Below are 14,134 nucleotides of genomic sequence, written 5' to 3'. Positions count from 1 at the left end.
TTCTAGAAGTTCAGAACACCCTGTGGAATATTCTAGCATTGATAAAATACTGAAATTAAAACCTAACTATAGCCTCAGGTTTTCTTAACATTCTGTTTTTTGATTCATTCGCTTATATTGGATAATAAAAAAGTTATGGTACATACTTTAACAATAGCCAAGTTCTTCATCAATACAGGGTGTTTCTAAATAAGTGTAACAAACTTTAAGTGCTAATTCTGCATGAAAAAATAATGACTGTTTATGCTTTATAAACATAAATAAGCAAATGCCTCGTTTCCGAGATAAGGGATGTTGAATTTTTACTTACAAACTGATAATTTATTTATTGCTCTAAACCCGGTTGAGATATGCAAATGAAATTTGGTAGGTTTTAATAGGTAGTTATTATTTTGTGACGTACAATTAAAAGTTTTATATTCACCATTGGCATGCATACGGGTCATATTACCCGTATACACGCCAATGGTGAATATAAAATTCTTAATTTCATGTCAAAAAATGCGTAATAACTACCTCTTAAAACCTACCAAATTTCATTTGCATATCTCAACCGGTTTTAGAGCAATAAATAAATCATAAGTTTGTAAAAAAAAATTCAACATCCCGTATCTTGGAAAAGAGGCATTTGCTTACATATGTTTATAAAGCAGAAACGGTCATTATTTTTTCATGCAGAATTAGCACTTAAAGTTTATCACACTTTTTAGAAACACACTGTACTGATGAAGAACATGGATAGTTGTTAAAGTACCTAACTATTTAATTATCCAACATAAGCGAATGAATAAAAAAAGAATGTGTGTGTACTTTGTACGCACGTAAGAAGTTATACTTCTATTATATGATTATATGATTACAAACGAAATTAATATACTTTTTATTTATATTTTATTTAAATATTAAATTAATTTATACTTAATACTTCTCAAACATTTTTATTAAAACAGTGCCAAAAATTAAAATAATAAAAAAATAAAACACACACAAACACATTAAAAATGCCACAAATGATTTCTGAACATTAATTGTCGGAAAAATTTTTAACTAAATACGTATTTTCTGAAAATAAAATTATATAATAAATATACTTACAATCATAAAATGTATAAAAAAATAAAAAAATAAAAGTTTCTATTGGGATTCGAACCAACTTACCACGCGGCTGGTATTTGCGTTGTATTGGGATTCACCCGCATTAAAACTGCACCACAGAGGCAGCTTGTCATTATGTGCGAAGATCGTCTAACTAAACAGATTAACCTTTTGACATTTTTAACTTATGTAAATCAAATTATTTTGATTTTGAATTGAAATGATTTAGAATTGAAAAAATACAACAAAACATAGGGTAAGAAGACAATATATTAGGTGAATATTGATAGAAATTTTGATGGTAATCAAATTATGTAAAAAAAAGTATTACATACTACTTATGTATTTTGGTAGGTTCAAGGTAGGTATCGGAGCCCGTATAACGACTAATAAATTTCGCAATCACTTGCGTCGTGCAAAGTGGCTATGTTCAAATATCATAACAAAATTTGATCAACTATTTATAAAACACTTACCAGTGAAAGATTCTTTAGCTTTGAATAAGCGAGATCTGCGGCACTCATACTAGGCACAGTTTGATGAGCTTTCACATTGGCATGCAACAATCATCTCTTCTATGTAAATAGGTCCAAAAATATAATATGAAAACTATTTAAAAAGGCAGTATAACCATTAACTAACTTTTTGTTTGTTGTTTCTCTTCCTACAAATTTTAAAACGCAACAAGCATACATTATAATCAAACACAGTCCCACAGCTGTGCCACAGCTGCCATATTGGATAATTTTTGTCATGTCATTTGAACATCCAATCAGAACAAAGTTATAATGCGCATGCGCCCGGTCGCTAGGTTTTCCCATATAAAATTTCACCGTCATTACGCCCGTAAAGAAGTATAACTTCAAAAACAGAATGTCAAGAAAACCTGAGGTTAAAGTTGGGTTTTAATTTCAGTATTTTATAAATGTTAGAATAACCCACAGGGTGTTGCGAACTTTGAGAAAAAACACAGTTTGATTGGTACACCCGGTATACAATGACAATTTACCTGTTGAGCAACAATATTATTACAGCGATATTGTTAGAGAATAAGGCTATAACATATTAAAAAAAATCACTTAAATCGGACAACAGGTTTAGGAAATTCGAGACATCAAAAATTACCCATTTTGTGGGGTGGCCGTTTTCTCTGACGCGCAGTGTAATTACAGTATTAAAAAAATTACCACATAAATAATATTCCTCTCAACATCCTTCCTAGCTATAAAATAAGCCTCAGGTACACCTGAAATTCTTGATCTTTGACCCAAAGTCCATTGGTGAATGCCATTGTGGTGTCCAACTATTTGGCCTGTATCTATGTCTACAAAATTTCCTGGTTTATCTGAAATATACTACAAATTATAAAATACAATGTATATTTATACAAATTAATTTATTACATGTTTTTAAATCCGTTTATCTATTTCTTAATTTCAAAATGAGAATTACCAGTAAGAGAATAGAAGATCTCATTATGTTTTATAAAAATTACTCCTCATTCTTTTTGTTAAAACAAGATACAAAAAAGTGTGATTATTCTGGAATTAATAAATAAAACTATTGCATATAATCTAGTCAAAAAGTTATAAGTACTTACTTCTCTAATAAAATCTTGAAAGTTTCTAGACCCTATAAAACATATACCCATACTCTCTGGTTTTAAAGCTATCCTTTCCAAATTATTTTCTGCTGCCATGTGCTTTACTTCAAATTTAGAAAAATTCCCCAACGGAAACATCGTTTTTCTTAATGTATCTTGTCTTATTTGGCAGAGAAAAAAAGTTTGGTCCTTTCTAACATCTTTAGCCAACAACAGCTTTATGGCTAAAATAACGTTGAAAATAATATAGTCCAGAGAATAAACCCTTAAACTTTACTAATTAGTTTAACAATTTGATTATTACAAAATGCAGCTAGTTTAAACCATATTCTATCAGCTGCCGATTAGAATTTTAAGCTTTTTTCATTGTTAATCGATCGAGCATCCTCTAATAAGCGCTTCATTAACAATTAAAAAAACAATATTTTAGAATAAAACATGCTAAAAATTAAAAAGGGGGTAGTTCCCTGGATTGGCTGTATACCTTATAGTTAAACAAACTGGAACATGAAGTAAAAACCACTTCTATGTAAAAGGTATATTTACTAAAAATTTTTAGAATCCCAATGGATTCAATAAAATGAGTTCATCAGAACGTTTTCAAACCTATCGGTCCATCATCAGTGATCTAAAATCAAATAAGTAATCCCACTATTAAAATTAAAAAGATGGTTGAAATTGTGAAAGTTAAAAAATGTGGTTATGATTACTTACTTGAATACTTGCAAAATAGCCCCAGAACCAAACAATGGTTGTGATTATAAATAAATCTACATTATGTTGAAATAAATTTAAAATGGCTAAACGCCGATGTTAAAGGATTAAACCTCTGGGAACATGGTGAAATATTTGATACAGTCAATTTGTAGTTACCTACAGTTAAAATAATTTTATTTTGTAAAACACATTATCTTTTAATTTTAAACAACAATAGATTTAATTAACATACAATTTCAGATATTAAAAGCTTTAACATATCTTCTTCTGGATCATGACTTTGTTTTTTAAAATTCCTAGAAAATCGACTACCTTCTTCCTTAACTGTCAATGTCACATCAAGCATTTCCTTACATAGCTTTGACACTTAGTAGTCATCGTTGACCGAAGATGGTTGATTGGGTCCTCGGGTAGAGTTTCACCATGTTCCCAGAGGTTTAATCCTTTAACATCGGCGTTTAGCCATTTTAAATTTATTTCAACATAATGTAGATTTATTTATAATCACAACCATTGTTTGGTTCTGGGGCTATTTTGCAAGTATTCAAGTAAGTAATCATAACCACATTTTTTAACTTTCACAATTTCAACCATCTTTTTAATTTTAATAGTGGGATTACTTATTTGATTTTAGATCACTGATGATGGACCGATAGGTTTGAAAACGTTCTGATGAACTCATTTTATTGAATCCATTGGGATTCTAAAAATTTTTAGTAAATATACCTTTTACATAGAAGTGGTTTTTACTTCATGTTCCAGTATGCTAAAAATTCTTATCGGAAGCGGGAAGATGATAGAAGAAAATTTGAGCTTGACTTTGTAATTTCAAGAATACTACGATGTAAAATCGAAATTGATGGGAAAATAATAAAGCAGGAAGCAAGGTTTAGATATCTGGGAATAGATATAACCAGTTACGGAGATGTTGAAGAGGAAGTACAACAAAGCTTAAAAGCAAGTAAAGCGGCGGGATCTCTTAATGACACAATCTGGAAGAACAAACAACTAAGACAAGACACAAAAGCAACAATCTATAAAGCAGCAATTAGACCTATATTGACATACACGGAGGAGACAAGACCTGATACATCTAAAACGAGACGACTACTAGAAACAACAGAGATGAAAATACTGAAGAATATCAGGAAAAAGTCTGTTGAATAGGGAGAGAAGCGAAAACATAAGATCATACAATGTAGAAGACATAAATGGATGGGTGACAAAACGGAAACAGGAGTGGAGCGAACACATTAGTAGAATGGCAGATGATAGAATAGTACGAATAGCACGAGATAAGTCATCAATTGACGAAGAAGTATTGGCAGACCAAGAATAAGATGGTGCGATAACTTAAACAATTTAGGAGGCTAATATTGAAGAAGAAACAGGCTTTGAAGCCTACATACAAGAAGGAAGAAGAAGTAATTTCATGAATAATTTTTTTTACTTGTGTTTTTTAGCCTTAGAAAATCATTTATTTTCCGTTTCTTTTCCAGTATTAATTTGTTTATAACTCGATAAGGATCCACTTTAGAAAAAAATTACTGAGACCTTTTTTTGTTCAGAATGATCCAAAAAACCTAAAATAAGTAATATCTGCCCAGACCGAAAAAATTAATTTTTATAATTTGTTTGAAAAAATTATGTTTTTATAATTTGTTTAAAAAAATTGTTTAAATAAATGTATCAATAACTCAGAAATTATAGCATTTAGGTATAGATATCATCATCATTCATCCCGGATCTATCCACTGCTGGATATAGGTCTCCCTCAGTATTTTCCATTTATTTCTGTTTTGTGTCATCAGACCATCTTGTTGGCAGACGACCTCTACTTAGATATGCTTCTTGTCTTGGTCTCCAGTGTATTATTCGCTGTGTCCATCTGTTATCCGACATTCTAGCTATGTGCTCTGCTCAGTTCCACTTTAGGGTCATAATTATTCTTTCTATCGTATCTGTCACTCCTGTTCCCTGATTTATTTCGTTGTTTATAATTCGATCTCTATGAGAAATACATAACATCAAGCGTTCCATGGCTCTTTGGGCAACACAAATTTTATTTCTTACTTTCTTGGTTATTGTTAAAGTTTCTGCACCATATGTAAGTTATAAGTTAAAGAGAGCTCAGCTTGCCGAATGCCATCCAAGTGGGTCCACGTTTGATTATCTCTTCCTATGCGTATCTCATGCCCTAAGTACTTATAAGAGATGGTTTCTTCAATATGCATGCCATTTACTGAAATCTTTTCGCTTAACACAAGATTTGTCATGATTTGTGTTTTGTATGGTTGATTTTTAATCCAACTTGTAGGGAGCTAGGTATAGTTTCTCCAGTTGCGATACTGCATCATCGATGCTGTCAGCAAAATGAACAATATCGTCAGCGTACCTAAAATGACTGTAAAATGAAGTATTTGTCTGTTGACATTAATTCTATTTTCACTCAAATTTGCGTTCTTTAACATATTCTCCAATAATGTTTGAAATTGTGTCTCCCTGTTGTGTTTTATTTTAAATGCCATTTTTTTAAATACCATTATTTTAAATTTGTCTTTTTATCTGCCAGTAGAACTGCCAGGGAAAATAATGAAAACTACATGAAAAATAATGAGTATTTCTTAAGGACTTCAAAATGCAAAAAGATACAGAATATTCTATTTGAAATAGGAAAGTTAATTAGATTTTCAGAAAAAGGGAAGATCTGACAACAATGTAAATACCATTACTCACTAAAACCTATAACAATCGTACAAGCTGTTTACAAGATAATTGAGGCGTTCCGTACATAAAACTTATTCTGTAAGTATAGTATATACATCTGTATGCCGAAGATAAAGGGCACTATGCCCATTTTTGTCAATATTGGGATTATACTGCGGTTATAATGAGCTTTTAATTCTCCACACAGAGGTATAGAGCACTGTGTCCTACTTTATAAAATAACAAAGATAAGCACTTTATAAAAAGTGCATTGTCACATTTTGTTTAGAGGCACAGGGCACCATGTGGACATGAAACCCTATACCTCTGTGTACATTGCTTTATAAATCCAGTATTAAACAAGCAGGGTGAAGTATTACACTTTACCCTGTAATGTTTGTCATGAAGGAGAAACAAATTAAAGTTTAACATTGTATAATGCATTTTTAGTAAACATCTAGTACAATGGCCCAAAAGATCTTGAAGAGGTAAACAGCACTATGTCCACTACATTGTGTTTTAATTTTTTGAAGTTATACTTCTTTACGCGCGATATGAGGGTGAATTTTAATAGGATTAAAACCTTTGATCCCGGCGCAGTCGCATTACAACTTTGTTCTGATTGGATGTTCAAATGACATGACAAAAATTATCCAATATGACAAAACAAAAAAGTTTATAATTGTAGTGATTTTTAAATAGTTTTTAAAGCAAGAGGTAGTAATAATTGTAAATGTATCATAGGTACCTACCAAAATATATAGTATGTAATATCATTTGAACTATCATTTGAACCTACCAAAATACATAGTATGTAATACTTTTATTTACATAATTTATTTATTTATTTACGGGCAAGCCCTATTCAGATATAAATGTTACAGTGTTCTAAATTATATAACATAATTATACAATTATATAACATTAATGTTGACCAATTATATAACATAAATTATCATAATATAACATAAAGTGGTTTGAGAAAAAATAATTCTATAAAAAAAAGAATAAGATAACATTAGGTCAGTACAATTACAAACAAAAGATATCACCTAAATCAATTCAGAAATGTTCCAAGGTATAACGGTTTTGAGTTATCTAATACATACAGGTCATGTAACACTAATCACAATACAAAAGCTCTGGCCGAAAATATTAAAAAGTTAGGGAAGAAATATGGTTTTTAAAGCGGGAAACTGATACATTAAAAATTTCGAGGTTATTTAATGAATTAGCTAATCGAAGAGTTCTAGGAATAAATGTGTTGTAACAATAATTGAATCTATGAAAAGAGACATAAAAGGTTTGCACCTGCCTAGTCGAACGACTGGGGACAAATAGAGATATTTTGGAGAGAAGCTCAGGGCAGTTACACAGCCCGTTGATAATTTTAAATAACATTATTAAGTCTCTTTGTTTTCTGCGTACTTCAAGAGGAGGTAAGTTCAGTATGCGCTCTAATACAGAATAGTCGTAGTATACATGCATCTTAGTGGCAGTATATCTCAGAAAGTTGTGTTGGACAGCCTCAAGTTTCAGTTTATGAGTAAAGTAATAGGGGACCAAATTGTGGAACAGTAATCGAAATGAGATCTAACCAGGGAGAAATAAAGGGATTTAATAGCTGAGATGTTTGTAAAGTCTCTGGTGGACTGGTTCTTTTTATAAAGCCAAGCATCTTCATAGACTTCTGTATTGTACTGGAAATGTGTGATTTATAGCTAAGGGCGGAGTCAAGGATCACACCTAGATCCCTAGTTTCAGAGGCAGAATGTAAGGTCAGATTATTTATACTATATTCAAAGATGATTGGATGATGAGTTCGGTGGAAACGAAGAATATGGCATTTGGATGCATTCAAACACATACCATTTTGCATACACCAGTTAGATAGGCGATCAATATCACCTTGTAGACTAAGTGAATCAGCCTCACATGTGATTATTTTAAAACATTTTAAATCATCAGCGAATAACAAAGTTTCACTTACTTGGAAACAGGGTATTAGATCATTGATAAATATATTAAACAACAGAGGTCCCAAGTGTGATCCTTGTGGTACACCTGAGGTAACAGAGATGGTATGAGAATAGTGATGATTAACCCTGACAATTTGCGATCTTTGCGTAAGATAGCTCTCGATCCACTTCAATATAAGGCCATCGACTCCGTATAAATAAAGTTTATGAATCAACAGCTCATGATTAACTTTATCGAAAGCTTTGGAAAAGTCAGTATACACAGAGTCAACTTGTAAACCCCTCTCAAGAGCATCTGTCAAAAAATTAACATATGTTATGAGACCCAATTCTGCTGATTTTTTGGATGTAAATCCAAATTGCTTGGCCCCTATAATTGGCGAGAAGTCATAACTTAAATAATCGGAAATAATGCTCTCAAAAACTTTAGGAATAGCACTAAGAATACAAATGGGACGATAGTTACCTATATCCGATTTTCGACCTGATTTATATATTGGAGTGACATAAGAGTTTTTCCAGTAATCTGGAAATTCCCCTGTTAATAAAGACTTATTAAATATATAAAAAAGTGGGCGCGATAGAATGAAGCTGAATGTTTTAAGGAAAGTGGGGGGAATTCCATCAGGACCAGGACCTTTGTTGGTATTGAGTTCAGACAGTTTTTCATAGATTTTTGAAATTTCAATGTGATAATTAGACACATTAACCAAAGGTGAAATCTGGGTTACATGCGGATGTAAGGATTGGTTAGTATAGACGGAAGAGAATTGGTTAGCAAAAAGATTAGCAATATCAGTTCCATTGAAGGCAGTACGATCTCCAAGAGTCATTGTATTAGGTATCGCGTTATTTTCCCTTTTACTACATACAAATTTCCAAAAGGATTTAACGTTATTAACAATAGAATGTTCGGTATTTTGAATGTAATCAGCATAACACTGTCTTGATAAAAATTTACATCTAGTTCTCAAATTACTAAATGCTGCATAACTTTCTGGACACCTTGTGCTCTTATATATCTTGTGCGCTGATTTCTTCTCGAGAAGCAACGTCTTCATTTGATTCAATGATTCAATTTGTTTACCATCAAAATTTCTATCAATATTCACCTAATATATTGTTTTCTTACTCTATGTTTTGTTGTATTTTTTCAATTCTAAATCATTTCAATTCAAAATCAAAATAATTTGATTTACATAATGCAAAAATGTCAAAAGTTTAATCCGTTTAGTTAGTCGATCTTCACACATAATGACACACTGTCTCCGTGGCGAAGCGTTTAATGCGAGTGAATCCCAATACAACGCCAATACCAGCCGCGCTGGTAAGTTGGTTCAAATCCCAATAGAAACTTTTATTTATTTATTTTTTTTATACATTTTATGATTGTATATGATGAGTATATTTATTATATAATTTTATTTTAAGAAAATACGTATTTAGTTAAAACATTTTCCGACAATTAATGTTCAGAAATCATTTGTGGCATTTTTAATGTGTTTGTGTGTGTTTTATTCTTTTATTATTTTAATTTTTGGCACTGTTTTAATAAAAATGTTTGAGAAGTAGTAAGTATAAATTAGTTTTATATTTAAATAAAATATAAATAAAAAGTATATTAATTTCGTTTATAATCATATAATAGAAGTATAACTTCTTACGTGCGTACAAAGTACACACACATTCTTTTTTTTTATTAAAAATAAATCAAGTTTATTATCACAATATGTGTTTTAGATAATACAATTTTGAAAGTTAATAATCTGAAGAATAAATTAGACAAGGGATTGTGACATAATGTGTATTAACATACATCCTATGAATAAAGAAACACAAAAATAACCTTAAAACGCTTCTTTACCTCTGGCATACAGACATATACAATGTAAAGAACTTTATTTCAAATGATTTTATTTGATAATTTACCTTTATCTGGTTCATATTTTTCAAGGTAAGGTCCAAAACTAGTGTTTGCATAATGACCAGTTGCTATGGCATCAGAACCTAAATTTTCCATTGCATACTTATAAAAGTAATTGAATTTTACATTTCTGTTACACAAAACATCAGGGTTTGGAGTAGCCCCCATTTCATACTCTTTCACCAACTGGCTAAAAATATAGAGTTGTTTCAAAATAAAGTGATGTGATGTTTCAAAATAAAGTGATGAAGGATACTAAATAATAATGTGACCTACATTCGACTATCAGGATATTGTGAAAATATAATAGGCAAATACCAGTGTGGGTTTCACAAAGAAAAGTCAACTACCAATCAAATATTCCTTCTAAGACAAGTGTTGGAAAAAACATATGAGTATAGACAGTGTAGACAGAAATGCACTATGCAAAATCATAATAGAATTCAATATCCCAATAGACTTGGTGAAATTGCACCAGAAATTGGCAAAACGGAGTAAGAGTAGGAACTTTCTAGACACAAATAGGACTTTGACAGGCAGATATTCATTGCATCCATGCCTTCTATTCAACATTGCCCTAGAGAAAGATATTAGAGAATGTTTAATAACAAGAGGAACCATTATTCATAGTACAGTTGTCCCTTGATACAGGGGCGGCCCGTCGGGGTAGGCAAGGTAGGCACCGCCTACCCTCTTCAAATGTAGTACAATAATATAAATTATTAATATAAATTACTTATTTCAAAATTGTAATTTATAAATTTTGACACAATACCTACAATAAAATAGCAAAAACTATCCAAATTATTTGTAAAAATATCCAAAAAATTTTCTCCGTAGTTATAATTATTGTACGCTCCTTGTAGTATCAGTAGTACTGTATAAGATTCTATATTCTTCCTGGGTCAGGCACTTGAAAACGTAGCCTGAAATAGAACGACGCCAACACCGAATTGACATGCGATCTCTCTCTGTTTACGTGAGCAGGCCTGCTGCAGGTCTCGCGTATTCTACGATTTTGAAAGGGCGCATAGGCACAGTCTTATAGCCGGACCTCCAAAATTTTATCAGTTGCTTCTCTTGTGTCTTGTGAAACTGTTTTAAATAATTTTGTTTTTTGATTTTGGCTGTTATTAGTAGGTTAAGTACTGAATAAAACTAGGTAGGACAAATTAAATTTGTTTATGAAAACTGAATAATAATCAGGTAAATTTGAGATCGGTCTATTGAAGGGCATTTTAATTTTATATTAATTTAGTAATAATTCACTAACGACAAATAAATCTCTGAATAGTTATTTGTCAGTCGTCCATTATATTTTATAGATATAGATAGAAGTGTTATTAGAATTTATAAATAATTAAAAATTTAAAGCGAGGTTAATTGTTAACTTATCAATTTATTCGAAGAGTAAATTATTATTTGATACAAAAATAAAATAAGTAATATTTGACGTTGTTGAAACGTAGGTGTGTTAGTTCTATTGGTGGAAAAACTTTAGTCATCAAATATGAATATTTTAAACGATGTAATATGCAGTTTGATCGAGACGCCTTATTCAAGGCGCCAAAATCAAGAAAGGTCAGAAATTATTTCAATGGGCCGGCCTTTACCAAATTTAACAATTTTATCCACAGATAAGACAAAAGACAATCGACCATTTTCGAGATCGTTTAAAACAATATGGTATGAAAATCATAAATGGCTAAGCGGAAGTTATTTTAAAAATTCACTTTTCTGTTGGCCTTGTCTGTTGCTCTCAAATTTGAAGCAAAATGTTTGGGTGAGTCAGGGATATTCAGATTTGAAAAATTTATCAGCTAGTGTTAAAAAACATGAATCTTTGAAAGAACATTCAAACAATTGCTTCGGTTTAAAACGGTTAGAAAAAAATAAACAAACTATTGACAGTGCTTTAGCTGGACAAATTTCTCTATCTAATAAGATATATAATGAAGAAGTTGAAAAAGATTGAAGAAGTTGAAGAAATTGATGTTACAATTCTGTTAGTAAAACAAGAACCTGCATTTCGCGGTCGTGATGAGAGCCATAAGTCTTCAAACATGGGTAATTTTAAAGAAATTTTTAATTTAGTAGTTAAACGCGATCAGGAAATCCAGGATCATGTTAAAAAATACGGGGATCATGTTACATAGGTAAAAATTCACGGGTTTGTCAAAAACAATACAAAATGATTTAATAGATTGCCTTGCCGATTACGTAAAAAATGAAATTTCAACAGAAATTAATGAAAGTCAATTTTTTTCTATACTAGCGGACGATACTACTGATATAACCGAAAAATCACAGTGTACTTTAATAATCCGTTTTGTTAAAAAAGTTGGTCAGGTAACAGAAAGATTTTTAGGGTTTTTTGATGTTAGCGAGAATAGATCTGCAGACGCTCTATATAGTTTAATTTCAAACGTGCTTGAGCCATATGATTACAAAAATAAATAAATTGCTCAATTTTACGATGGTGCAAGTGTAATGGCTGGCTCTTTAAACAGATTACAATCAAAAATTAAAGTAGATGCTCCAAAAGCAATTTTTACACATTGTTGCGCTCATAGATTACATTTAGTATTGCAAGACGGCTCAAAATGTATTACAAATTGTAGGAAATTTTTTGTCGCCTACCTGAAGTATATGTGTAGCCTACCCGCATACTGAGGTCGCGAGCTGCCACTGCCTTGATAATCCTACAGGTATGGGACCAAAGGGGTATAGGATTACCAAAAGTAACCAGATTACCGAAAGTTTTATATATTTGGCATTGTTTTGCTAGCAGTAGCCAACAATATTCTTAAATTTTATGAGTAAAATGCTACCCAGATTAATATGCAAGTGAAAAATCCATTTCGGCTAACAAAAACATGTTTATTAAAAGAAATATGGAAGCTAATACATTTAATTCATATCACAACACGTTTCAGTACAAGCAGACATGGCGGCAACTTTGGCGGGAGGTGTGTCAGACTACCGAGCGTGTCAGAGTATCAAGTGTGTACTCTGTAGTGTACAAATACTAGCATATGTAGATGGCATAAATATCATAGCCCATCGTTCAGGTCATTAGAAATTAGAAACAGCAGCAAAAAGAGTGGGACTACATGTTAATATAAGTAAAACAAAGTATATGAAGGTGACAATAATACGCAACAATATGCAAGGAGCAAAACTCAAAGATCTAACAGTTGGAAGATATACTTTCGAAGGAGTAACAGAGTTCATATATCTAGGCGCACAAATAAACCAAAGTAACATAATCACTGCAGAAATCAACAGATGTATATATCTAGTAAATAGATTAAACTATGGATTAAAGAAACTTTTAACATCAAATATAATCACAAAAAGAACAAAAATATTGATAGACAGAACTCTTATCAAGTCCGTCTTAACTAAGCTCACTTTACATGTAAGAAACATGGAAAATAACAAAAAGCGATAGAGAGAATGAACGAGATGGAGCCGCCAAAACACCTTTAAAACCAAAGGCCAGATGGAGTGAGAAAAAGAGGCATGGTCAGAGCACGATTAAGGACCAGGTGGACGAGAACTTACAAGTGATAAATACGAAATTGAAAAACCAAGGCGAAGAATAGGAAGCAAATGAAGCCGATTCTAGAATAGGCCAAGACCCACCAGGGGTTGTAGAGCCAATGATGATGATGAAGAATGGTTATTTTATAAAAAGATTTACCAATTTGACTTACCAAAACACTTCATTCCAATATTGCTTAACAAAATTAACATGATGTAACTTAATTCCTAATTTATCACATACATATTGAGCGTCTTTAAAATCTTCTTCGCTACTGCAAATTCCTTTTTCATCTCGTATATCCCAATTTTGCATAAAAACACCAGAAACATTAAACCCTAAAAATACTTTAACTTTTATAAACCTTTTTTTTTACATATTTAATTTATATTTTACCTCGTCTCTTTAATAGTAAGGCAGCCACTGCGCTATCTACACCTCCTGATATTCCAATTGCAACTTTTTTGAACATTTTTGATTATATGATTTAAAAACCCCTATTAGATTAAAAATTAAAATATTTAAATATTAGGTTACATAAATTCATAAATATTATGACAATT

The 14,134-nt window shown here is 31.4% G+C and overlaps 1 protein-coding gene across 2 annotated transcripts in view; it reads right to left on the bottom strand.

Moving 5' to 3' along the window:
• Positions 1-14,134, bottom strand: part of LOC126887163 (mitochondrial tRNA-specific 2-thiouridylase 1) — a 17,834-nt gene extending 3,700 nt beyond the window's left edge. Inside the window, exons 1-5 of one of the 2 annotated variants that reach the window (XM_050654547.1) lie at positions 13,968-14,134; positions 13,744-13,909; positions 10,030-10,214; positions 2,696-2,922; positions 2,283-2,450 (exon numbers count right to left, since the gene is read on the bottom strand). In XM_050654547.1, coding sequence (XP_050510504.1) covers positions 2,283-2,450; positions 2,696-2,922; positions 10,030-10,214; positions 13,744-13,909; positions 13,968-14,043 — 822 coding nt within the window. In that variant the 5' untranslated portion in view covers positions 14,044-14,134. Of the gene's footprint in view, positions 1-2,282; positions 2,451-2,695; positions 2,923-10,029; positions 10,215-13,743; positions 13,919-13,967 lie in introns of both variants that reach the window. The other variant, XM_050654546.1, reaches the window with a different exon arrangement.

Source organism: Diabrotica virgifera, chromosome 6, assembly GCF_917563875.1.
Source record: "Diabrotica virgifera virgifera chromosome 6, PGI_DIABVI_V3a".
NCBI lineage: Eukaryota > Metazoa > Arthropoda > Insecta > Coleoptera > Chrysomelidae > Diabrotica > Diabrotica virgifera.
This window is presented reverse-complemented; position numbering and strand designations above follow the sequence as displayed.